Source organism: Pogona vitticeps, chromosome 2, assembly GCF_051106095.1.
Source record: "Pogona vitticeps strain Pit_001003342236 chromosome 2, PviZW2.1, whole genome shotgun sequence".
Classification (NCBI taxonomy): Eukaryota; Metazoa; Chordata; class Lepidosauria; order Squamata; family Agamidae; genus Pogona; species Pogona vitticeps.
In genome coordinates, this window is record NC_135784.1 from 67,571,254 (window position 1) to 67,599,140 (window position 27,887).

Genomic DNA, 27,887 nt, shown 5'->3' on the forward strand with positions numbered 1-27,887 from the left:
CCCGGACAACCCAGACAATGTAGTTGCTGACCTTGAGCCAGACATCCTGAAGAGCGAAGTCAAGTGGGCCTTAGAAAGCCTGGCTAACAACAAGGCCAGTGGAGGTGATGGCATTCCAGTTGAACTATTTAAAATCTTGAAAGATGATGCTGTTAAGGTGCTACATTCAATATGCCAGCAAGTTTGGAAAACTCAACAGTGGCCAGAGGATTGGAAAAGATCAGTCTACATCCCAATCCCAAAGAAAGGCAGTGACAAAGAATGCTCCAACTACCGTACAATTGCACTCATTTCGCACGCTAGCAAGGTTATGCTCAAAATCCTGCAAGGTAGGCTTCAGCAGTATGTGGACCGAGAACTCCCAGAAGTACAAGCTGGATTCCGAAGAGGCAGAGGAACTCGAGACCAAATTGCTAACTTGCGCTGGATTATGGAGAAAGCCAGAGAGTTCCAGAAAAATATCTACTTCTGCTTCATTGACTATGCAAAAGCCTTTGACTGTGTGGACCACAGCAAACTATGGCAAGTTCTTAAAGAAATGGGAGTGCCTGACCACTTTATCTGTCTCCTGAGAAACCTATATGTGGGACAGGAAGCAACAGTTAGAACTGGGCATGGAACAACTGAGTGGTTCAAAATTGGGAAAGGAGTACGGCAAGGCTGTATATTGTCCCCCAGCTTATTTAACTTATATGCAGAATACATCATGCGGAAGGCTGGACTGGAAGAAACCCAAGCCGGAATTAAGATTGCCGGAAGAAATATCAACAACCTCCGATATGCAGATGATACCACTCTGATGGCAGAAAGTGAGGAGGAATTAAAGAACCTTGTAATGAGAGTGAAAGAGGAGAGTGCAAAAAACGGTCTGAAACTCAACATCAAAAAAACTAAGATCATGGCCACTGGTCCCATCACCTCCTGGGAAATAGAAGGGGAAGATATGGAGGCAGTGTCAAATTTTATCTTCCTGGGCTCCATGATCACTGCAGATGGAGACAGCAGCCCTGAAATTAAAAGACGCCTTCTTCTTGGGAGGAAAGCTATGACAAATCTTGACAGCATCTTGAAAAGCAGAGACATCACCTTGACAGCATCTTGAAAAGCAGAGACATCACCTTGCCGACAAAAGTCCGCATAGTCAAAGCTATGGTTTTTCCTGTCGTGATGTATGGAAGTGAGAGCTGGACCATAAAGAAAGCAGACCGCCGAAGAATTGATGCCTTTGAATTGTGGTGCTGGAGGAGGCTCTTGAGAATCCCCTGGACTGCAAGGAGAACAAACCTATCAATACTAAAGGAAATCAACCCTGAGTGCTCACTGGAAGGACAGATCCTGAAGCTGAGGCTCCAGTACTTTGGCCATCTCATGAGAAGAAAAGAGTCCTTGGAAAAAACCTTGATGTTAGGAAGGTGTGATGGCAAGAGGAGAAGGGGACGACCAAGGATGAGATGGCTGGACAGTGTCTGCGAAGCAACCAACATGAACCTGACACAACTCCGGGAGGCAGTAGAAGACAGGAGGGCCTGGCGTGCTCTGGTCCATGGGGTCACGAAGAGTCGGACACGACTAAACGACTAAACACACACACATAGTCCATAAAGGTAGTGTTTCCAAACTTTGATTTAAATGTTACACCCTGTTGTGGATCCCAGCTTTCCATCTCTGGATGCATCAGAGTTTATATTCAGGGAAGAGAGCTTTCCTACCTCCCTTTCCCCTCTGTTATCTCTGGAAATCTGCTTCTGGAGTATGCTAGGTATTTTCAATGGTATATGTCACTAAAAGGGGCTCCCAACTGGGGCAGGAGTAGAATCGGCAGATATTGAGGGACGTCAGTATATAGAACCCATAAAAGGGGAGGAGAGGTGTTTGTTATTATAGGAGATGAACCAAAGGCCCATGAATAAACATATTTTAACAGGGTGGTGGAAGCTGTAGAACTCCAAATATTTCCAACTACAACTCCTGTGATTCTTCTCCTTCTCCTCTTCTTCTAGACTCCCACGATTCTTTTAGCCATGCTAGATAGGAGTGCTGAGAACTGTAGGCAAAAACAGTTCAAGGGACAGATTGTTCCTCATCCTTTCTCTTACAGCTAAACTTTGAACACTGGCCTACTAGGCAAAGTGAAGAAGTCAAACTTCTACAAATGGTAAGAGCATTCTTCGTCCAGTCTCACAATAAATGCAACTTCCCCCTCCTCCAATATTTTTTCATTTATACACAGAGTGTATTTATACGCCTAGAGTGGTCTTAATTGACTAGATAGGCGGGATATAAATAAAAAAAATAAACATTCAGGCCTGATAAGTCGTCTTCCACAGTAAGGGACAAAAGAATAGCAAGCCAAAAATTAATAAGAAAGCTACCAAATAACTCTTTTCACCATCTATAAGAGCAAAATGCAGGGGTGAAGAGGTGGAATAGGGTGGCAATGCATGCACACAGTTTTGCTCTTATTACAAGTGACATTGCCCATAAGCGCTCCCGATTCTCATTCTGTTGTGTACACGTTTCAATTAAGCAGAGCTCTCTCACCTGCTCCCCTTGTCTAAACTCCCAGTCCGCTTGCAACATGCTCCACATTGGACATCTGTCTCCATCGCTCATGTGGACAGTTCAGTGTTCTCTGACAATCCTTAATTAATTACACTGGCACACCCGCAAGGATGTTTAATTTGAGCGATGTCAACTGTTACTGAATACTAATCTGAAATTAATAATGCCATCTGAATCCAGATAGTCATCTCTTTAAGTTTAGTGTGACTGTGTTTGGAGCAAAGCTTAGCAAAGTTTTCTTTTTAATTTTAGCTCCCAGAAGCCTTAGCCAACAAGGCGAGCAGCTTTGTGAGCTAGAGATTCTGGAAGGTTTAGTCCAACAAGTAACTTTGGGTTTTGAGTCCACTTTTTGTGCAACCTATGTACATAGTCTAGTTTAATGAGAGCTGTGAATACTTTCCAATGTTGCTGTTTTTAGCCAGCATCTCAAGGTACATCTTAAAACTCACTTTTCATGATGTATTAAGATGATTTTAACTTTTTAAATTGTCTTGTTAATTTTATTTGATTTTAATTATTTTACAGTATGTACATGTTTTCATTGTCATTTTTATTATGTTTTATAATTGTAAGCTGCATTGAGCACTACTTAGTAGCTAAGAGATGCAGTAATAATTTCGTTGTTGCTGCTGTTAAGCAAGGTTATTTGAGAAACACCAGTGGGAGGATCTATCTGGAAAACATTCTTTGTTTTTCAAAGGAAGATATAGGGACATTTATACTAAAATGTTTCCTGAACTCCACTTAGAGAAAGTGGAGTTCAGGAACAAACATTAAAAACAACAACAATCAACTCTCCCAATGAGTCCAAAAGGGAAGTGACATACACACAGGGGCGGTGCCAGGCTTTTTTGTGCCCTAGGCAAGACTAACTGCTGGGAGGGGGCAACAAATTTTCAAGAACAGACAAATTGTCAGAAAAACAGAAAGTACAAAAGCTGAAATTGTGAAAATTTTATTTTAAAAAATTGAGAGAACAAGTAATCAAACAGTCTTCAAATTTCTTTCTCAGATACAAAACAGTTTTAGCACACAAATCATCTTGAACAATCCTATGAAATGTAACGTCTCTTAAATGTTTCTATTTTTGCCACATCAAAATTTCATTTTGCGTGCCTTTTCTTCTGCAAATTTTGTTACTGAATCCTTCAGGTCAATAGCTGATACTTTGGCATGTTCAACTGATATAGTTGCCAAAGCACTCTCCCATCTCGTTTGACTCAGTTGCTTAACAGTTATGCTCGATACGTGCATAGCTAGTTAGAATTTGCCAATGCTGAGTCAATGCAGAGAAATAATTAGAGTTTTTATCATAACCTTAGGTTTGGACATCTCAATATCTGATGGTTTGATCACATTGACAAAACGTACAATCATTGTCATTCGCTCAGTATGACATTTTCTTTGCCTTTCATGTTACTCCAATTATCACAACTCTGAGCACGCATATCCTCAATTGGTAATGCCATTTGCTCAAGCTGTGCAAGAAGAGTTTCTGTCATAAAGGTACCTGTAGTGTCCTTTAGTGGAACAAATCCCAAGAAATGTTCTTTTATCATAACCTCATGTTTGGACATCTCAGTGTTTGATAGTTTGATCACATGGACAAAACATACAATCATTGTCATTTGCTCAGTATGACTAACTGAATAGTATTTGACTGAGTTTATATTTTCTAAAATTTTCTGCTTTATAGTATCTGCTAGGTTGTATATGTCATTGGGAACACCATTCAAGCAAGTACGTTCAGCTGAATAGAGGCCTTGCAGAGTTGCCACACTGAAAATGAAACCATAGTTCCCTCTAATTTGCACTAGGTGGTGTTGGTCTGGCACACAGAACTTGGGATTTTTTAAGAAGAGGCATGAGCAAAAGATTAGTAGATCTTCCAGGTCGGAGGACACAAGATAGAATTTTTGCTCAAAAGATGTTTGTCCCCAGCTATAACTGGGGGAATGTAGCTTAAAATAGACTAAAAGCTAAGTAAGAGAGGGAAGCTGCAGGATCTTCACCAAAATTTTCTCCCTCACTGCTGCCTGTCCATTAGCCCTGATTACTTATAATCCCAGGAAGTAGATCACAGGGGCTGGTGTCAATGGGACATTTGTAAGAAATAGGGGGTGTAGCAGGGGTCACCTCGGGGGGGGGGACTCAAGGGTACACAGTACTGGCAACTCTGAAAGTGCTTATTTGTTTTTACTTACCCAGTGGTTTTTTGCTTACTTCCATTACTACCAGGGGTGATATATGCAAATGAGTTATGCTAATGAGAGTACCAGCAGCCATTTTGCTATGAAATGACCCCTGGTTTGCAGTATATAGGGAAAAATGACTTTATAAATAATTCTATTACATAGCACTGTTGTGATATTTATCTTAAAATTCTAAAATATAATTTTTCAGTTAGTTTTTTTTTCAAGAAACTAGTCTGTAGAAAACTGTGCCTCTCTCAGGTCAGTTCTGCGCTCCTCTGAGTTCTGTTCTGCCCCCCCCCCCAGTCTGTTCTGCAACCCTCTGAGGTAAGTTTTGCACCCCTCTCAGGTCTGCCTAGTGGTAGCTCTGGTCCTGCATACACACATACATAGAGAAATGAATACATGCATCACTGGATTTATCTTTCTTGCACTAAGTTCTTAAAAGTGATTTTTTTTACTTCAGAGAAAATTAAAGAGCAGTCTATGGATTTTATAAAGACAGGTGTTAAAAGTAAAAAAAGAAAGATCTAAAACAAAATTCTCAGAGTATACCTGTGAAATGTTTACATAGGCTGTTTTGGAGCACAGATTAAATGAATTAAACAAATACATTCTATTTGGCAGTACAAATGCCTTATTCCTTTTTACCACTACATCATTCTTCACACTTGTATTTGCCTTCCATACTTTATTTTTTAAAACTAAACCAATATAGGTGTAATTTTGCTTCCCCTCCCTCTCTGTGTATTTAAAATGTCTATTCTACCATTTAGCACTAAGCTTTGAAGGCACTACCAAATGCAAAAATCAAAATAAAACTAGAGAAATCTAGTAAAGAGCTTTGTGGTATTATTCATGTCAGATAAAAGAATTATTGATGCTTACAGCTCTTGGATGTTTTATAATGAAATGTATGCTCTCTGTGTTTTTCCCACCTCTTTTTTGTCCACTTTCCTTCTTTTTTCTCCCCATGCCTTGGCACAATGCACATACTAAGGAACTGTATTTCATTTTCACTGAGTTTTGACAATCCACAACTATTGTATCTATCACTTCTTGACTGTGGCTTCTTGTTTTGGCCCCTCCTGTCTTCTCTTCTGCCCCTGACCTATGCAGTCCCTTGTTTCCTCACTTTTTCACTAGACCCTGGTACAGATGCCAAATCACAAAGAACATATACTGAGCACACTGGGCTCTCTAGATTACTCTCCTCTTCAGCTGGTTAAAATGCCATTCTAAAGGATCTCAGCCAAAGCTTCTCTGTCCTGCCCTCTTGGCTGATCTCCCACTCAGATAAAAAGGCAGGGCAGAGAAATCTGTGCTCTTGCTCATGACTGGGAGATGAGCCCAGGAGGTGAAGAAAAGCAAGCAAGCTGGGCCTGGTGAGTGGCTGAATCCGCTGAGGAGGCAGGGAAAGGGAGCAGCAGCACATGTGCTGCCACCTTTATGAACTGGGATGAACCAGTTTGCTAATATCAAATCTTTGTTCTCTTGTGTCCAAAGGAGGTAATCTACCGAAAGATCTTCCTTCCATATTAATTCTTCCACTCTAAACCAGGAAGGCAAATTGAACCATCTGCTTCAGCTGAGCAACATATATGCAGTGTCTCTGGCCAGTACTCCAGGGAACCTACAACGATGAGCTCTCAGAGCCGCATTGCATTGGCTGCCCATCCGATTCCGTATCGACTTCAAAGTGTTGATGCTAAACGGTTTAGGACCTCGATACTTGGGGGAACGCCTTCTCCCACCAAGATCTACCCGTGTCACTCATGCGAGCTAGGAGGTGAGGCTGAGGAGCCTAACGCCGAGGGAGGCCCGGAAGGAGAAGGCAAGAAATCGGGCCTTCTTGGCGGTGGCTCCTCGCCTCTGGAACAACCTACCTCCTGAGATTCACGTGGCTCCCTCGCTGGGTATTTTTAAGAATCAATTAAAAACATGGATGTTTAGGCAGGCCTTCCCATCAGATAATTCCTGATGCCCTTTTCCCCCCCCTCTCCTTTAGCTTTTCCATTCTGCTCAGTATTTCTGTTATGTAAATTGTTTTTATACATATATTTATTGTATTATCTTTTAATGTTGTTAGCCGCCTAGAGTGGTCCTCACACGACCAGATAGGCGGGATATAAATAAAATAAATAAATAAATAAATAAATAAATAAATAAAATATTATAAAACAGCTATAAACTCCATAGCAATGAATTTAAACTAAGCAAGGGTATTGGTCCTGAATTATTCTTCTCCATTGTTCCTCCTCTTCCAGATCATGGAACAAAGTTTCTATTTGTTTGATGTCATTAAAAAAAAAACACCTCTTCCACATTCACATGTTCCTATGGTACATCTGAAAAACATAAACTGATCTGAAATATTTTATCCCAACTAGTGTACTTTCAAATTAACGTAGAGCTTTTATTTCTGCAAAACCATGCTCCTTAGACCCAGATGGAATTAGCACTCTTGTTTTCATGGCAATATTATTAATTTAACGCTTGACTTAGAATTTTACATCAAAGCAAAACTGGAAAAATACTGTTCTTACTACAGACATCTCTCTTCATGCACTGATGATCTGCCCTTATATTTTAACTTAGACTGCAGAAAATCAAGTGCATTGTTTAACAGTTCTTTTTGTAATTCAATCATCTAGTCCATCAATTTTAGATAGATTTTGCAATAAGTTACTCATGAAAGCGACAATGATTTTCTTTTTTTACTTTATCTTTTTTTATATTTATTCTTCGAGAAGGCCTGTGTTACAGTTTTGTGTGCCATTTATTCATGGATATATTTAGAAAGGAAATTATTGGAGGATGAAATGAACCCAATATACATTAGGCAAATAACTTTTGTAATCATATCACTGAAATAATTTTTTCAGTACTCAGTCATATAGTTTTAAAGTTAATTGAATTTTTAATTACAGTCATGTGTACTGACCATAGCTCCCATGACTGTCAATGAGAATTACAGACGTAATTCTCTGCAAGGGTTACCAAAAAATCATGTGACATACATGAAATGAGATGGAATTTCAGAAAGAAAAAGCAGGATAAGGAGTCCAGGGGGAGGACACAACAACTACATTGTTAAGGGGAAGTTCAAGTGACAGTGAAACAGCAAACTCTTATTAAATGCCTCTGGCCTGTAGCTGAGTAGAGCACAGGACTGGCAGGCCAGAGTCACACCTTCAACTTCTGGCATGGGGAGACAGCTGCCAGAAACTCCTTTTAAAAATGCCCTCTCTAGAAATTTGCTTTTTTCTGTTCTCTCTAAAAACACAAGGTTTTTCACATCACAAAATTACTATAGGCAGCTTGCAGCTAGAGTAGGGCTGTTCATCCCAAAATTCTGATGTAGGTCTCTATCTTCAGATTGTGAGCCACTAATGGGAATGTATTTCTTAATTTGACACTTGTGGGAAATGTTCCTGAGTGAATAAAACATCAATATTGTGAATTATTTTCAGTTGAATCTTCTTGATGAAAGACACTGATGTAGTAATTTCTTCTGGACGTAGAAATTAACAGCAGGTGCTTTTCACCAAATCTTTCATTGCAGCCCACTGCACCATCTTCTCCTATATTCTGAGGGAGTCCCAAATCTTTTCTGCAGAATTTGGAGAGGGAATGCACAACTCTACTAGTGGCTGTGGGGGGCGATCCACAAAAATCACTCCCTGTCCCACTTTCCATGCACACGACTCCTTGCTTAATTAAAGAACCTTGTCTCAGCAGAGGAGATACCATTGGGCACAACTCTCTTAAGTATGAGGTTTACATATTTGGGCCTCAACACTTATTTGGAATATGTCAATTCCTCACAGTTCACTGGAGGACAATAAAAAACCCCTTCCCTGACCGAGCAAGCAATTAAGCTTTCTTATTATATGTTTCTGGTAACAGTAACATAGTGAACAATTTCAGATGAATAAGAAGCAGCAAAAATGATAAATAAAGATACGGATTAATAAGATTAATAACAATGAACCTTTCCTGTTAGAGAAGGTAATCATGTTTCCTTATTATGTAGGTTTTTCATCATAATGAGAACAGAGAGAGTAATTACAGATTAATAATTTCCTTGTTAAATGACTCTTATCTCTAAATACAAATATACCATATTTACATGGAATCCAGCAGCCAAACTAAACCAGCCAGTATCCTATTAGCAACTGCAAAGTGTAATGGCTCCACGGGTGGAGTATTCCATGTTTCCTCGCCATGATTACTGGCTTGTAGTTATACAAAATGGAGATCACTCTGTTGACAACAAGGGAGCTTTCCACTTCCAGAAAGGTTTAAGTGAATATCCCCAGTATGTGAGCTACAGGAAGAACCATGCACAGAACAAACTGCACTCAACTCAGCACAAACAGGTTACAACACACCAGGTTATAATACACTGGGTAATGTGTGTGACCTCTAGAGCATACATTAGAAGAAGACATGGGAGCTTCATATTCATATCCTGGGGGATACAAACATGAAGCTCAGCACCACAGGTGCCATGCCAGTCCGTTCCCGCCCCCCGAACCAGCCCAGTCCACTCACAGGGCTCCCTGCAGCACAAGTATCCAATGGCGGCGACATTGTGCCAATCACAGACGTAGTCCCACTGGCACTGCTCTGCCTCTTCCCACAGCTAACCGCTCTAATGCTGAGATGGGAAAACAAGTCTCTCTGCTCAGGTGCTCATCTTCCCACCTCCTCACCAGAGTGGTCGGCTGTGGGAAGAGGCAGGGCAGTGCTGTCAGGACTATGTCCACAATTGGTGCAATGTCCCAGTTGTCAGATGCACACACTGCTAGGAACCTAGTGAGTGGACTGGGCTGGTCCCAGGGGGGTGGAAATGGGCCACAGTGGCACATGTGGTGCTGAGCTTCATATTCATATCCCCCGGGATGGAAATACAAAGCCTCCATTCCTAGTTATAAGCATGTGACAAATGCACACAGTTTCTAAAAAATTCTAGTTTAGAAAATGTTTACAATTCCTAAGCTGACACAGAGAAGAAAAAATGTGTTCAAAATTCTGCGCTTCCTTTTAAATGTTATAAGCATGCACCTAGGTAAATAGATATGTTCTTATTTATTTATAGTGCAGTCCTAAAAGTATGGTATGTTTCCTGTATTATTATGGAAGTTGGTAGTTAGAGTTGGTACCAGTTAGAACAAAAGGTAGATTTAGTAAAGTTGCTTTTTTTGGGGGGGGGAAGAGAGAGACAATTATATCTACTATTTGTCATAAATCTGACAAATCTGGTGACTCTCAAGCCTATACCTTGTTATTTGTGGGATGATCATAATCAATGAATTTTCACTTGAAGATTTTATTTCAAGAGCCTTGTGGCACAGTGGTTAAACAGCTGTACTGCAGCTAAAACTGTGCTCATGACATGGGGTTCAATCCCAGGTAGCCGGCTCAAGGTTGACTCAGCCTTCTATCCTTTAGAGGTCAGTAAAATGAGTACCCAGCTTGCTGGGGGGGGGGCAATGTGTAGCCTGCATAATTGTAAACCACCCAGAGAGTGCTTGAAGCGCAATGGGGTGATATATAAGCAGCACACTTTGCTTTTTTTTGCTTTTTATTTTGCATTTTTAAATTTATAAATACATTCTCCCCAAACTTCTTTTAAAAAGCACCACTCCATTCAAGGGACTGTATTACAAATTCCCTTGGATAAGTCACACCTAAAATCTGTTGCACTTTGAAACCAGTAACACTAGAATCTTCTAAAACCAACTTACCCTTGAGGAGCCATTCATTAGGTTCAGCTAACTTCAGATTCTGGTATTCAGATCCAGAATTTGCTGATTAGAACCTTGAAATATTGAAGTGCACCAGGTTTGGGGGAAGATGATAAAATGTCAGATGAAATGAAGAGAAGCATTAAAATACTCACCGCAATGATGTTGAAAAAATCATCATCTCCAAGAGTGTCCAAAATGGATGACACAGTCTGCTTCGCAATTGTCAAGCGCAGGCCTTTCATGCTGCCACTGACATCCACTAAAATAACAACATCTTTTGGAGAGGTAGCTGCTTGAATGTACCTAGATCAACAGGGGGGGAAAAGCACTCAAATTGGTCTTACAAAATTTTACAGAGTTTGGAAAAGTTCATTTTATAGGCTTCAAATAATAGAATCGTCCAGCTATTGTGGCTACTGGTCATGCTGCCTGAGAGAGGTCTGGGAGCTGTACTCCAAAAAGGGACCTATCCATTTTCTGGGATTCTAGCTATTTAGCTAATTAAAACTCTTAATGGGTGAACATGGCCTACCATTTTCGATTTCTGCAGTCAAATGCAATGACTCCATTTTCATCAGGCTCCCATTTAATTCCTGGAGAAGAGAAAAAAGTTACATTATAGAAAATTCAAACATATAATTTGATATTTGAAAGTTCAATGTGATATTTTTATTCCTTGACCAGATTGTGTTGCAGCACAGAGTGTGTTTCATTGAACATCTTACAGTGTTCTGTGGCACTTTTATCCAGTTAACTGCACAACTGTCTTGTAATTCTTTGTCCTTGTATAAGATGGTAACTGTGATGACCTTGTAGTAGAAACCGCCCTCCATTTAGTTGTCTTTAGAATGAAGTTCATTGGCTTGTGCCAATATCATGAGGTGTCCAATACAGCAAATGCAGTTATTTGGCTACTCACGTTTTAGATCACAGGAACTGGTAACACTGTGAAAGGTCTTGCTAAGTTCAACCTGCCAGTGCTGTTATAATGATTAGTGTCATCATATCTAATTGCATTACTCATAGGCTGTGAGTCTAGATGCTGAGATGCAAACCACTTGTTCCAACAGAGGTATGTTGCTAATGTAGAGTTTTCAGTCTTACAGTCTTTCACCTTTGTAAGCAATTTTTTCTGCACATACTGTACACACCTCCAACCCATCCCCATGAAATCTCACAGAAAAAAATTGTAATATTTCTCGAAAGGTTTTGTTGTCAATTTTAATAAAAGAAATATCAAGTGGTACAGGATGATAACAATTTCTGTGTAAGTGAAAAAAAACAAAACACTAGGGTGCACAGAATTGTTACAATTCATATGCAGAAGCCATCCAGAATTTGGCAGTTTCCCACACAGAAAAACATGCATCTATCACTGAGTCAACCAGACAATAAAGAATGGGGTCTCCTCGTGACAGCAAGCTAGAAAGTCTTGTTGACAGAGCCGGGTCTCAGGAGGCAGTTTTGTCATGACAAGACTCAGAAATTCACTAAGAGTATGTATGTATGTATGTATGTATGTATGTATGTATGTATGTATGTATGTATGTATGTATGTATGTATGTATGTATGTATGTATTTATTTATTTATTTATTTATTTATTTATTTATTTATTTATTTTAATTTAATTTATATCCCACCCATCTAGACCAAAGTCTACTCTGGGAGGCTAACAGCAAATTCATAAAACAATTTCATAAAACAATAGCCATATAACAACAAGATGGCAAAAATAAATTAGATAATGACAGGAGGGAAGGCCTGCCTAAAGAGCCAGGTCTTGAGCTTGCTCTTAAAAACACCCAGCGAGGGACGCAGGCATATTTCTGGGGGTAGGTTGTTGATGAGAGGCCGCTGGCAAGAAGGCCTGGTTTCTTGTTCTTTTTCTCCAGGCCTCCCTTGGTGTTAGGCCCCTTGACCCATCCTGGCTAGAACAAGTGATATGGATAGATTTAGGTGGGAGAAGGTGTTACACCAGATATTGAGGTCCTAAACCATGTAGGGCTTTATATACCATTGTTAATACTTGGAAATCAATGTGGAATCGAATGGGCAGCCAATATAGGTCAGCCAGAGCAGGGAAGATATGCTGACATTTTCTCACCCCAGTAAGAAGTCTGGCCACCACATTCTGCGTCATTTATAATTTCTGCATCAATCTCAAAGGAAGCCCCATGTAGAGCGCATTACAGTATTCTAATCATGAGACTACAAGTGCATGGACCAGAGTGGTGAGTGCCCCACCATCAAAATAGCTTTAGGCAGCAGCATTATACAGGTGTAGTTCTTTTCTCTATTGAATGGAGGCTATTTGAGTAGCATTACTGCTAAAGCTAGATTCTATATACAGTATTTTGAAGCGCTGAATCAAAAATTCACTAAGTGAAATTCCAATAAGATTCTATCCAGAAATTCCAATAAGATTCTATCCAGAGGAGGACTTTTCTATGATTCTATGAATTCTGGGTGGCTGTCAATACATGCTGATCAAATCCAGATCATTTGTCCAAACTCTATGAAATTCCTTACTGGTTGAAAGCTTGTTCATCTTCATGTAAAGTACACTTATACCAGAACAAGCCTGCTGGATCTTATGTCAATGGAAGTGTGGTCCAGACAGCACTTCAGATTGCTCCAATTTCTCCCCCTTTCAATCATTGACCCTGTTTCTCTGGCCCTTTCCCTGCCTTTTGTCGCAATTCTCAAGCTGTAGGTCACAGTGACTTTTCTTTTTTGTTGTTGTTTAACTTAATAAGTGGCATAGTGCCACAGCAGTGTCAACCTAATATGGACACTCCCTTCCATCTGAAATCGCTCTGTGTCACTTAGGAGAATATTTTAAATGTTTAAAATACGAGAAGAGAAAAATAGAGGAGAGGGTTTCTCTGCTGTCAGAATCCATTGCATATGTCATTGGGTTGTCACCAAAGAGTAGATCACCCACAGCTCTATTTGGGAGTGAATTAAGCAACCACACAGAACTGCAGAACAGGATAAGCAGGAGTGCTTCCAATCACACCAAATAAACTGCAACCCTGATGTTGTTCCGGAAAGGAACGGAACACCTCACAAAAGGGGTGGAATGGATTGTGCTTACTTAAAATGCATGCGGTTGGTGGGAAACAGGCTGAGCCAAACTGCACCAAAAGCAAACCAAATAGTGAGCTATGTGATCATCTGATAGACCCCTAACTTAAAATGAAGTTAAGTCACTGTGCTTGCCTATGATCACTGAGTGAACTCCAGGCTGAGGTGGTCCTTGAAACTGTGTCTCTTCTCTAGGTTACCAAGACAGAACACGGAAACCGAAATGTCTGTAGCACATTAAACCTCTAGAATGAAAGTAAGAGCTCTTATCAAAAGTTCTGGGGAACTTTTGCTTGGGTGGGGGGAAGAGCAAACAAAATATTGTATCTGGACTATCCATAATCTGAATTTCAAACTTGGAATTTTCATGCTGATAGAAGGGAAGAAATTCATTTGCACCCCTTTTGTACATCCCATGAGGCAAATTGTCCTTCCTGAAAATCTGTTCTGCCATCTGTTCCCACTTGGTGTTTGTTGCAGGAATCAACAGGAATTCTTCCCCCATCCCCACAGAGGGAGCACCTGATGGAGCTCAATCTTCTCCCATGAACAGGAGCCCTTCTGTTTATGGAAGCACAAATCTGAATCCAAGCATGTCTGCAACTCTACGGAAATGTTCTGATGAAGACAAATAGTTGCAAAATGAAAAACCTTAAGAAATCATAACTTTAAGACCTTGCAGTAAACACCAATCAATAATAGCTAGAAAAAATGAATATTTGAGAGCAGACATGGTGTGATAATATTAACTCTTTGTAAGAAAAGAAGGAAAGAGTTAAAGTATTCTAAAACTATGTTTTAATATTATTTTTAGTTATATGATTTTATTACCACAGCTGCAGAGTCAGCACTACTACAGCCGTAACTAATGTCTTCTAAATTCCAAGGCAAAATTAAAACTTCCTTTCTATTTTTTTTTTAAAAAACCATCACTTGCTGCCGCAGCCAGAAAGATATCCTAAGGGTTTCAGCTGTTTCCACCCAGAAAAAATAAGAATGTTTGCTTCCTTAGACTGCCTTAGAGCATATGTAGGAACCTCAGCTTAGAACAATTTAAACTTGGAATGGATTTCTCTGATGCAGCATGAACCAAGGAAAGCAGAAAGAAAAGCGCTTTTGCTGCAGCAGCTACATCTTATTAAAGGAAATTTCCCTCTCTCTCTCTCACTCTCTCTGTCACCCACCCTCATCATAGCATTATCTTAATGTAAGTGCTTTTCATCTCTCAGTATAAATAGACAACGAAGGAAGAAAGTAAAGAAAGGAAATGGGGAATGTTACTTTTTTGGACGGCAGTCCTCAGTTCTGGTAATTCTGAGGTTTCAAGTACCCACTTTTCATCAGGAGAGATTTGTTTCACTGGGTCACTGAAGTCAAAGTTCCTGGCCTTCATGGAAAGTATTTTGGCTCTTCTGTTCAAGCAGCAGCTTTCTGATCCAAAAGGAAAGTACTTTTCTATATTGCACATTTCCCCACTTTAGATTTAGACCAATCCTTTTCTTCCTTCTTTAGTTTACAAAGTAAACTAATCAATCATTAGTTGGATGGGGTGTTAATTAACATGTAATGGAAACAACAGTTTAAACTTACCTGGGTATTGTCTGAAAAAGCCCTTTGCACTGCCGAAGTATTGCCATATAAGAGAAGGGTCACGGTCAAAGTTGTCAACAAACACTTTGTTTAGTGATTCTGACCAATAGACTCCATTCACTATAGCAGGATCTGAAAAAGGAGAACAAGGTAAGGTAATGGAATATGGCCTACTGTAGTTATTATCCAAAACCACCTTGTGCCACATTGGCAGGTGATCTGCTCTAAATGGTGTTGAAAAACAAAGTCGGGGGGGGGGAGGAGCCCTCTGTTTTCCTACATAACTGACTCAACCCGCAGAGTTTTTTCTCTGATTCTCGTCCACAGCCTTTTGATGAAAGGTGAATTGTGACCAAAGGAGGCCTTTTTAATTGCAGTGTACCAGTAGATTTGCCAAAGCAGTTACAGGATAGCAATAGTGTTGCCTTTGTCCCATTCTAGTCCTTTATCTCTAAAATTATCTCTTTTAAAAAATCCTTCCTTCGCAGGAGGTTGTTAATGATGGAGGTACCTGACCAAAGAGAAGGGTATATTAGATGGAGCTGAGTCTCTCCTTTTCATTTAAATATTTGTTTATTCATGAGTGATATTTTGTCCCACTTTTTCTCCAGAGCCCTGTAGGTAGTATAGGCAACTCCTCTTCCCCACTTTAACCTCACAAGCTTGTGATGTAAGTTAGCCTGGGGTAAAAAATGACTGACTCAAGTTCAATGAGTCATGCCACAGGAAAGCTAGAACCTCAGTCTCCCAAGTCCCAACCCATCACTCTTAAACTGCCATGTTCCACTGGCTGTTGGTAGCAAGTAATTTACCATAACATTAACATTTATTTAGCATATCACCTATATTTATTTAACCAATGTACATGAATAACACTTCCCCTCAAAAGCTGGCAAGTCTCAGGCTTCAGCAGCTGAAGGGGTGCCAAATGGGTGAAAAAAGGCAGCTTTCTGAAGCACAAATGAATAATCTTAAAGCCTACCCAGACAATCAAACAAAAATGGTTGATCTGAAAGAATGAGTAGAGTTCTAGCCCCACACTCTGTCTTTTGGTTTTCCAATGGGTAGAGGGACTATCTGAAGAAGCAATCTTCTGCTACACATGGAATGCCTCTCTGTGACAGGGCACCCTAGAAAATCAGGGTTCTCAAATCATGAAGAGGCTTCAGAACTAGCAGGCTATCTCCTTGTCAGACTGTTCTTCTTCAGTTAGAGACAATAACAGGCAGCAGGTGAGGCTAGAACTCTGCCTCCCTGCCCTTCCTTTCCAAATTGGAATGCCCATTTCATGTCTGAACTCTCTCAGGAACTCACTGACCAGACTTATGGTTAACACAATACATGTTGAACAAATAGCACAGCATCCCTTTCTTGAGAGTCCTATAATTTCCAGAACCCAGTCCATGATGTGACAGTATCTCAGCCTGAATCAACTTCCACATCCCCTCCTCCAAATGTCAGCAATTCATTGGAAACCAGGAGTGGGAGGGGAGAGATTCATTCCATGCTGTGTGGGGCCTCACCCTTTCTGACTTACAGAAGTTACGTGGCAGCTCTCCTGGGAATTGGCAACAGGACAAAGAGCTTTGACCTGAACAGAGCTCATTGCCATCTGAATACGCAGTCTAGGGCCAATGCTGCTGCTCTTGACAGAACAATTGTATTTTCTCTCCTACTCTGACATGTGTCTCTGTCTGTCAGTAGAAGAGCTTGCTATTCACATAACCCTATGCGTGGTGAACACAGTTTATGATGAAGAAACACAAGTGGCTTATGTTTAAACTGTTTCTTCAAGAAATGAACTGTGCATTTACACAACCCATCCTTGTCCCCATATAAAGCTCAGCTGTGTCAGTTCTCACTTCCATTTGTTGTGTGAATCAATTTACTGAACTCCATGGTAGTTGCAACTTCGGGTTTATACTGTAGGGACAGGTCGATGCAACTCCTGCCAAAATGCCTGAACCTTCTAGAAGGTTCCAGAGGAGAGCTTTGCGACATAATGGTTTCTTACAGAGATGAGGAAAGTTAATTTTTGGAATACAAATCCCAGCAAACCACAACCTGGCCAGGGTAGTAGTAGGATTTGGCCAGTTTCACTCCCAGTGACTGTTAACTAGAGCCATGACAGAAAATTCTGAGCATTAGTATTTAATGTATGAAAAATAAATTCCAATCAAGAAGAATTTCAAAGGAGGAGAAAGACAAGACTGGACACTTCCAGATTCTTGTGTTAACTTTACTTGTGAGGCAGCTGAGAAGGTATGTGTACCCTTTTGAAAATCTAACAGTCTTTTGCTAATACCATCATTTTGGTAGCAGCTAGAAGCAATCCCTACTTTCTTTCTTTCTTTCCCTACCTTTCTCCTGCTCAAAAATTTCAAAACTGCTTAGAAAGCATTTGAACAAATTTTAAAACAGATAAAAATATAATGAATTGTGATACTGAAAAAAATATTAAACACAATACTGTGCCATTCTGTGAAGGACTTTTTTTTCTGCTCAGAAAAACAATGACTACTTTCACAAAATCCAGTGAGATCTGCTGTGAGACTTTGTGGAAAAATCATCTTTCCTTAGAAATCTCAGTAGGGAGAGAAAACAGGAACATTTTTCTTTGTTACCTCCAAGAGAAGGAGACAGTGAGATTCATATTCCTAGCAGAGGATACTATCCAGGGCAGTGCAAAGAACAACAAATCCTTTCATAGAGAAGTATAAAGGTTTGCTACAATTTGATGAAATGAATCTGCACTGTAATTAGGGGTGGAGCAGGTAGACCACTAAAATTTAAAGGGCACCCAAGTCAAGAGATGGATCTATTGGCATGTGTGAGGAAAATAAATGAATACACCTCTGAGCCCTATTCACTTGCACACTCTCTCACTCTTTTGGACAATGTAATCTTTCTATATCTTTTGAGTGGAAACCACATTTTTTCCTCCTTTCCCAATGGTGCTGGGGTCGTGTCAATGCCTCATGGAACAATGGGTGGGCAATTCTGTCACTTGCCCCAGATGCCATAATGGCTAGTTATGTCCTAGTTTTTCTTCCCTTAAATACAATAGAGAGCTTCAAAATATCATTTGTCCACTATGCTTTTACCATCTTTCATCTTCTATGAGAACTGTCGGTATACAGTGGGGTCTTGACTTGAGAACTTAATCCGTATTGGAAGGCGGTTCTCAAGTCAAAAAGTCTGTAAGTCAAGTCTCCATTGACCTACAGTGCATTGAAAACCGATTAATCCCGTAACAGGCCGTTTTTATTCCATTTTGGTTTTTTTCTGGTCTGTAAGTCAAATCTCAGTCTGCAAGTCAAACCTAAATTTTGCGGCCAGAGAAGTCTGTAACTCAAAAAGTCTGTAAGTCAAGCCATCTGTAAGTCAAGGGTCCACTGTATAGTGCAAGCACCGGACTAACCATGAAGGGAGCAATCCATACCGAAAACCCAGTTGCAATTTTTCTTTGATTCAGGAATAAGTATATTAGCAAAGAAGAACTAGATTCTTTTAGCACTGTAAGCAAATCTTTTAAAGGTAATCAGCAAAAAAATGGCTATAACAAATAATATTACCTTTACACATTAGTTTGCAAAGCAGAGGAAACACATGTCAAGCCCTAGGACTGGTCGCAGCAGTTTCACTTGTATCATAATGACTGATTTCAAATTACTTGGTTAAATGGGGTGAGTTAAATGGAGCAGAAAAGAGGTGGATTGTTTTCTGTGCTAACATTCATCAAGAAAAACACGGGGGAGGTATGTAGTGAAACATATAGCTACATATCGTTGAAATACACCTTCATTTAATATTTATATTTACAAGTAGATGCTCTTCCTTTAAAAAAACATTTCAGACTAGGGATGGGGTAAAGGGTACAAGGGAGATAAAAAAGGGAGAAGGAGAACATACAATATACTGTCATAAAATCTTGTTTTTCGCATTACAATGTCTTGTCAATTTTTAGCCCTTCTATAGTTTGATTGCCTTTCTAGATTTCTACTTACAGTTACCTATTAGTTTAGTTCTATGTTTATCCAGTTCTATCTATTGACTCAAACCATTTGTATAGTAAATCCCATTGTTCAGTTGCCTTTTGTATTGGACAGTCTTTCAACACTTTTGATAAATCTTCTCCTGTGCCACTTCCCAAATCTTCTCCAAGAGCTCCTCTTGTTTAGATATCTCCACTTTCTTCCAATTCTTAGCATAGAGAATTTTGTCTGCTGTGACTATATGTATAACTAGGTAGCTCTTTGTTTTATCTATGTTGCCAGGTATAATGTTCAATAAAAACAATTCTGGGTTTAATGGAATATTACAAAGCAATAGTTTTGCAACAAAGTATGTACTACTATCCAGAACTGCTTCACCTCTTTACATGTGGTAAAAACTTCCCTCTTGTCCTTTACACTTCCAACAAATATTTGACACTTATGTATAGGGCATGGCAAATTAAACCACCTAATACTAGAGACAAAATCCTGTTTTTGCCAACAGCAGTGTGAGCTGAAGCAAAGCAGTGTCTTTTTATTTTTCCAATCCGGCTAAGGTAATGTAATTTAAGCCAAGTTAAGGTTACATAGGGAAGGATGATTTATGTTACTTCTTCAAACAAATCATTTTTTTGAAGTTAGAATATGAACAAAACAGTTCATATTCTGTTTGATTCCATTTTAACTATAATAGCCACTCTTCTATGGAGTCCTCAGATTTGTAGTTTAGCAAGGAACTTAGAAGTGTATGCCAGAAACTGCTGCTGCACTTCCCTATATTACAGCACAGAACTTCCCTGAACTTTGGCAGAATTACATAAGATGAAGCCATAGCAGATAAAGTAGAATCAGACTCCTATAACAGTATGGTGCAGAAAACATACCAGGTCAAGCACTATAGTGTGGATCCTAGATTTACCACATTTTATGTACTGTACCCACATAATATGGCACTCTATCCTCCAGGATAGGTAACAGAGGTGGCTGAAAGACAGAACTAAAACCCTTATCTCTGACAGAAATTCACACCCACTCTTAGACCAATACACAGGAAGATTTCATTGTTTAGTATCCCTGCAAAGCACAGTCCTTTAACTTATTTAACTCGCCACCTGAAAAGGTAAATTTCTCTTCACTTAAAAAACACTCTTTGCATCCTTTCATTATGAAAATGAAATATAGGCACACTGTTTGGGAAAGCTGTATATAATATAAATTGGGGGGGGGGGGAGGTCCTTATTCCCTGAATCAGAACCCAGTATGAATGCATATGACTTTTCCAGCAGAGAAAGTATTCTGTAATTTGCAGAGATGTTTCCTCCTGCTGACAGCCTTTGCTGTAAAATTCGCAGTTTTCTTCTTCCATCCCTTTGATAAAACATTTGCAGCAGTGTACAATTTGTTTTAATGCCACTTCTACAGCTGAGATCAGCTCTTTTTTTATTGATATTTAATATAAAATACTGCCTGTGGACAAACAGGTACACTGACAGGAATCTGAAATATAATTCACAAGAAACAATCCAAATGCATGTAGCAATTAAAGGAGCTGCCATATTATTGACCTTGAGGAGTGGAATGGCAGAATGTATTGCACTGCACTGAAAGAGAGCAATCAAAGTAAATGTAAAGGAATCTAAGTGATGATACTTCTCAGCCCTGGTTCAACAAATGCAAAATCCAATATGCTTTGCAAGCGTTATGAACGGCAAAAGTCAGGTTTTTCAAGATTATATATGTTTAAAAAGTGCAGCATAAATTCAGTATAATAAACTTTCATGCTATTTCTCACATTATTGCACAGTCTTTCCTAATCATTCACATTTTCATGACAATAGGTTTCTTTTGAGTACATACAAGCTGACACATATATAATTGTGACACTATGCTGTCTGCCACAACTGTGTACTGCTGAAGATATGGGGGCAGGGAACGGAGAGAGAGAGAGAACCTAAAAACACCCTTTATATCATACTTACATGAAAGCATTAGATGTAATTAGAGATGGAGGGGTTGTATTCATATATGAATATGAAGCCCACTGGCATAGGTGGCCAGCCTGATTACCTCCTACCCCCAGGCCCTGCCGAACCACTTACCACACGGCTGAGCAGGGAGACTCGTCCTCTTGCCCCCTTGCCAGTGTGGCTGAGGGAGGAGGGAGGTGGGGCTATGGCAGCCAAGTTATTGCCGCGATTGGGTCACAGAAGATGACACCGGCCATGCGTGCTGCTTGGCAAGAGGTCCGGCAGGGCCTGGGAGTGGGAGGTAAACAGGCCGGCCACCTGTGCCAGTGGGCTTCGTACATCTCTAGATGTAGTTTATATGTTCCTGACTGTGGTGTCCACCCAGGTCCTGAATATTAATTAGCTTTCTGCATGTACCAATGAGAGTGCTGGAGGGGCGCAGTCACCAGATATAAGAGTCTCTGCAGGAGGGGGAGAAGAGGAGGATTGTTGAATTGGGAGTTGGGGAGCAAAGAGAGAAGGTTGGCGGTTGAGGGTGGATGAAGTAGGATGTTTTGTTAAGAGTTAACAACGACTGCACCTTCATCACCTGTAATAATAAGCAACTTCTATTTGGTTCTTTTAAAAATGACGCATTGTCTGGACCTCTATCATTAATAATAAACAATGTTGATGTAATCAACTGGTGGCAGCAACACGACACGTGGCTTATGCCCTTTGCTTGGTGAAACAACCAAGGGACAGGTGGAGACGTGACACTAACTTAGTTAATTTGCTCCCTCAGAAAAAGGCAGGGAGCCCAAACATTCAGGTTACATATTTATGGCGGTATGCATGTTCATATATTTATTTATTTTAATTATTTTATTTATATCCCACCTATCTGGTCGGTTAAGACCACTCTATAGCTTGAGAGCACAGAGAGACTTTCAGATTTTCCCACCATATTTGCAAGATTAAGTGGGGAATTATTTCAGCACATATCTCCAGAAGAAGGAGAAATTATCTCTGACAGCTTCTCAGATATGGGGCTCATCATTAGCAATAGTCATAGCACCACTGTGTTCTTTTACAGAAGGATTTTTGGATTTTGCACAGCCATTCCTAGAGGTAGCAGTAAAGCACCTGTATTGACAGCCTCAGTAATTTGTTTCCTTCACGAGGCCTAGTGTAATATCATTTGGTGGCACTGTAGGAAGCTGAGGAGGTGGGGAGACATCCACTTGGAAAGTTGGGGATCAGTCCACAAAAGGACCTTCTATTTCTAGAGTAACAGGGAAAAGGGTGTCTCACAACCTTCCTCCAGGAAAAAAATATAGCTTGATACTTGTCACTCAGGATTCAGCACCTTCCTGGGATGTCTAAATTTGACACTTTAGGGAGGTCACTGTAGATACATTTTGTTTCTAGAGCAGATGCTGATAACTGCAGGTGCAAGCCCTTCCCTGTAAGCCCTGTAGCAGGTTTGAGGTGGGGCAACATGGTGCCAGTTCCAGGAAAGAACTGGAGCAAGCACTGTGCCAGCATTTGTCTGATTTCTTCCAAGATTTTACTTTTTTTTGAAATGAGTCTTAGTGTTCCTGCCTACTCATACAGAATTTCTTCTGTTTATATTTTTAAGCTTCTCATAGTACTGCAATGTGGCCATAGGTCACTGCATTTGTGTGTTCTCTTTCGGTTACATATCCCGTCATTACTCTGCAGCTTCCTTGGCTCCCCACATTCGCTGTTCCAAATAAAATAATTATTTACACTTGACATTTTCCCCTGGGCTTTAACTTAACTGTGAGAAGTTGGAGTGGAGGTGGGGACTGATCATAGAGGAGACAAATAAGCCAAGCACACGTATTGATCAAGGTGGTAATGTCAATCTATAAAGCCCTGTATGGTTTAGGACCTCGTTACCTAACACAGTGCCTCGCCCTCAGATTGACCTCCTGTCCCACCCGTACCTCCCAATCCTTTATATTGTAGGTGGCCACACCAAGGCAGGCCTAGAAGTCATCAACTAGCAACTGCACCTCATCAGTAGTAGCTGCCTCGTTAGGGAATTCCCTTCCGGTGGAGGAACATCAAGGTCCAAACATCATTGTCAAAGCAAATTAAAACATGACTTCATACCCAGGTCTTTGAAAGCCTTACCCCCTTTTTAATTTAACTTTTATACAATTATGTGATGGCCTTATGTATATTGTTTAATAGTTGCTTTTGTTTTTATTCCTTAGTGGTCCTTGCCAGACAGTTGGGTTTTTTGGATAGACTTTGTTGTTTGTTTGTTTGTTTGTTGTTCTTTGTTGTTTTAATCTTGTTCACTGTGTACTTTTGTTTATTTCTTTTGTAGCAGCCCAGAATAGGAGCTTGCCACTAGAGGCACATGGTATATTTAATAAATAAATGAAATAATTTAGGAAAATAAACACAAAAGTCCTGAATCTCATCACTGAGAAGTTCTGCACAATTTTTCCTTCTTTGAAATTATTTCAGAAGGGAGTTTCTTTTCTTGCAAGTTGACTTAAGGATGGGTTTACAAATAGGCCCTTGAAGTCAACCTATGTCTTGACAGTAGTAGGCATCCTGCTCTGTATCGTGCTCTGTATGGAGGACTTGGAACAGCATCTAGTGTGGCTGAGAAGGCCAATTCGAGGGTGACAATCTCTTCCACACTGAAGACAAGTCCAATCTGTACCCTGTCCAGCTCCCTGGTTTTGCTGCTTTTGTGACTTCCTCTTTGCCTCGGCCTGCTGGACAAGGGTCTCTTCAAATTGGGAGAGGCCGTGATGCAACACCTGCCTCCAGGCTGAACGCTCAGATGTCAGGGTTTCCCATCTGTTGAGGTCTATTCCTAAGGCCTTCAGATCCCGCTTGCAGATGTCCTTGTATTGCAGCTGTAGTCTCCCTCTGGGGCGATTTCCCTGCACTAATTCTCCATACAGGAGATCCTTTGGAATCCAACCATCAGCCATTCTCACGACGTGCCCAAGTCAACGTAGACGTCGCTGTTTCAGCGCTGTCTTACCCAGAATGTAACCAAGGTATCACCGGCAGCAGTTTTGACAGTGGAGTTTAAGTAGAAAATACCCACATAATTCCCACGTCCATTAAAGTCAACAAAATATGGTTTGTGTGAATCAGTGGATTCTAAAACAAGGGCCTGCTATCAATGGGACTGTTTTTCCCAATCACTTGATTCATTTCAGAAAACACTTCCTTTCTGGGTCTAGTCTATTTAAGTTTCAAAAGGAAATTATGTTCTACAGTGTATTAACGCACACACACACAGAGAGAGAGAGAGAGAGAGAACCCAATCAAATAGTCTTCTTTTGTTTTATATCATGCTGTACCATAAAAATATCTGAAGGGGAAATAAAGAAAAATACATGAGGTGATGCTGATCTTTATACTAATAGCAATTTGGATTCCACTGGTAAAAATGTTGGGGTAGGGCTCAGCTTCCACCATCAGAGAAGTGAAAGGAGAAAATCTGGGGCATTAGGTTAATACATAAACTTACACGACACATTTGCCTGTTGTAAAGGGCAAAATACACCAGGCATTAGAGATGTTCAGGATAACTTCCTGCATTCACTACTGGACCACATGAGAATGGGAGAAACTGTAATACAATATGTGTCAGATATGGCATAAGGCCTCAGAGGTGAGAGGGTGAAACTAATCTGATTATTTATGGTTCAGCACTGCACCCCAATAGGACCTACTGCCTGAAGACTACTGCATATTCATTCCCTGGATTGGGGAAAAGGAATAGTGAACCCTTTGTTCTTTTGCCCATTTCTGTCACATATACTTCTTTTAAGCACTTTTTACATTTATACCTTGTCTCCCATCCAAAATACAGATCACATCTGTACCAGCATAGCTTCCATGTGCCAATATGGACATGATCAGGCTCTTGGATGGAAGATGAATACAGTGGTGCTCTGACTTAGGAACGTCCCTACTTACAATCATTTCGAGTTACGACCAGCTCCGGCTGCAAAATTTTGCTTCTACTTGTGACCAGAGCTTCCACTTATGAACAGAAAAAGGCAGGGGAAAAAGGTAGGACTTTCAAATTTCTAACTGTAGGTGTTGACGAGGCTGCATCTTTGTAGCTCTTTCACCCCATCAGTTAGAGAGTGTGTGATTGGAGGAGGTTTGGGACTGCCTCACTTCTGCTTCTGAGTGAGCGTGTGTGTATGTTTGCAGGGAGACTTTGGGCTGCCTGGCAAGGTAAGGTGCTGTTTTCTGCTTTTAAAAAATGTTCTGGGTGTTTTTGCAGCGTGGTTTTGGGCTGGGAGGGTTATGCTTCTGTGCTGTGATGGGTCTTGGTGGGTTTGTTTGTTTTTTGTCCCCCCCCATTTTCAATGGGTCTTGAGGGGTTTTGTTGCTTTTTGGAGTGTTTTTTCCCATTTCTGATGACTTTTGGGGGGGTTGGTTGCTTTTTGGGGGGGGGTTCCCCATTTCCAATGGGACCTGCATACTTCCCTTGTTTTTTTCCAACCTGCCCCCTTTGTTCTCTGTGCATTTCCGATCTGCTCCGTTTGTTTTCTGTGCATTTCCAATGGGTCTTGCATGCTTGATTGCTTTCCCCCCCACTTAGTCAGAAGAGATTAATCGCATATCCAATGAGTCTTGCAGTGATTTATTTGGGGGGAGGGGTGATTTTTTTCTTCGGCCGGAATGGATTAATTGCATTTCATTGCATTCCTATGGGAAATAGTGCTTTGATTTATGACCATTTCGAGTTATATCCATCTTCTGGAACAGATTATAGTCGTAAGTCAAGGCACCACTGTAACAGCTATTTTCTCCTAGACAAACCTAGTCCTCATATGGTTGAACTTGTCTTGGAGACTTAACACACCATGTCCCTGCCCCAGCCCCAACATTCTCTTCCAATGTATTTTTACCCCCAAAGTAGATATCTAACAAACACGATTCCTTAAATTCTACCTTGGCCTTGTCTCTAAGGATCAGGAGGAAATTGCTTGATTCACTTTTTGCTAAAGATACACTGGATTTGCCATTTCAAAATCATTATGTATATAATAATGGGGGGATCTTTTGGTGGCCATACCTTTCAGAGTTCTGTAACACTGCTTTTTTTAAAAGGATGAAAAATGTGAAAAAAAGAGATGAACACAGTCTTTTTATTTGAATAAAAGTTATAAATTGATGAAGAAGCAGGTCAAGAAGGAGGAGGTGGCAGAAAATATTAGAAATTGAGAGAAATCAAAACAGACAGATTACAACCCTACAGCTGGGGTTAATAAACATCCTAGTACAAAAGTAAATATGTACCCTGTTGAATTCAAAGTATATTTCTAGACAGAAGACAAAACTCGGTGGAAAACAAACTTCTTATCACTATTCTGCTACTATTTCTTCCCATGCTAACATTTTCAGCTACAGACGTACTCTCACAAATCTGTCAAAATGTGGATCATAGGAAGGATTTATAATCTGTCTAAATCTAAAAATGAGACTGAAATGAACATGCTGAAGCATTCCCAGATTCTTGGCATGTATGTTTGTCTCAAGAATACACAAATGAACAAAAAAAAATCCACGTTGTAATTTTAGTCAGACAATATGGCAGAAATCAAAGTCTGGGAATCAGCACTCATAATCAAATCTCTGCAATTTCATCTCCACTGAAACTGAGATAGTAAAGAGGATAAAATGTCATGCCTGATTTTCATCTATAATGTTGACTGTATGCATAGTTACTATGAAAAAGTGGGGTGCAGCCTGTGTTTTGTTTTGTTTTATAACTGAAAGGAACACCAATGGGAGCAGTAACTATAATACAGTATAAACTTTCAAAACTACAATAGTATGGGGGGAGGGGAGAAAGATGGGGAAGGATCCAACTACTCCGTGAGCAACAACACCTGTGGAAAAACATCATTTATTTATTTATTTATTTATTTATTTATTTATTTATTTATTTATTTATTTATTTATTTATTTATTTGATTGATTGATTGATTGATTGATTGATTGATTGATTGATTGATTGATTGATTGATTGATTGATTGATTTACTGTATATCCCGCCCATCTGGTATATTCTACCACTCTACCACTGATTAAAAAGAGACAATAGGAAAAGGGAGTGATTTTCATCTATACTCAATGTTGATTTATAGGATTATTTATAAAGGGGATTTCTGTTTCCCTTTATAAATAATCTCACAAGTCAACATTTAATAGGGTTGTGTGTTTTGCTTTTTTAAAAAATTAAATATTTCAAAATGAGAATTATAGGGATTTTCTTCAAAAATGATGAATATGAAGAATTCTTATTAGAGGTTTTCTTATGGTACCCTTGCATTGTGTAGTAGTCAGTGGACCTACTTAATGATGAAACAACAGGCTGAGATGCCAAGCACAAATTAATCAGATTTTGATAAAGTGCTTTCCGAGGTCAACCAGGGGCTGCCTATGTAAAACTCCAGATGTTCAGGCAGTCTATAGTGAAGTGTGGACATTTCTCAACTCATTCTACTTATTCCTTCAAGTGTACATGCAGCTGTGCATACTTTTAATTCTTTTTGATCCTCAAGACCTGGCTGTATGCACTGCTGTTACATTTTGCTACATACATCAAAATCATCTTTATGAAGTATGTCTGGACAACATAGTCTGCCAGTTTATCCAGACACTTGAACGTTACAAATCTGTGTCTGGGTAATAAGTAATTCTGTTCCATTTCATGTTGCAATTAGAACAA

At 39.9% G+C, this 27,887-nt stretch overlaps 1 protein-coding gene across 5 annotated transcripts in view; it reads right to left on the reverse strand.

Moving 5' to 3' along the window:
* Positions 1-27,887, reverse strand: part of CACNA2D3 (calcium voltage-gated channel auxiliary subunit alpha2delta 3) — a 648,666-nt gene that overhangs the window by 333,079 nt on the left and 287,700 nt on the right. For all 5 annotated transcript variants that reach the window (XM_072989633.2, XM_072989631.2, XM_072989630.2 and 2 more), the window contains exons 6-8: positions 15,190-15,321; positions 11,043-11,103; positions 10,663-10,813 (exon numbers count right to left, since the gene is read on the reverse strand). In XM_072989633.2, coding sequence (XP_072845734.2) covers positions 10,663-10,813; positions 11,043-11,103; positions 15,190-15,321 — 344 coding nt within the window. The remainder of the gene's footprint in view (positions 1-10,662; positions 10,814-11,042; positions 11,104-15,189; positions 15,322-27,887) is intronic.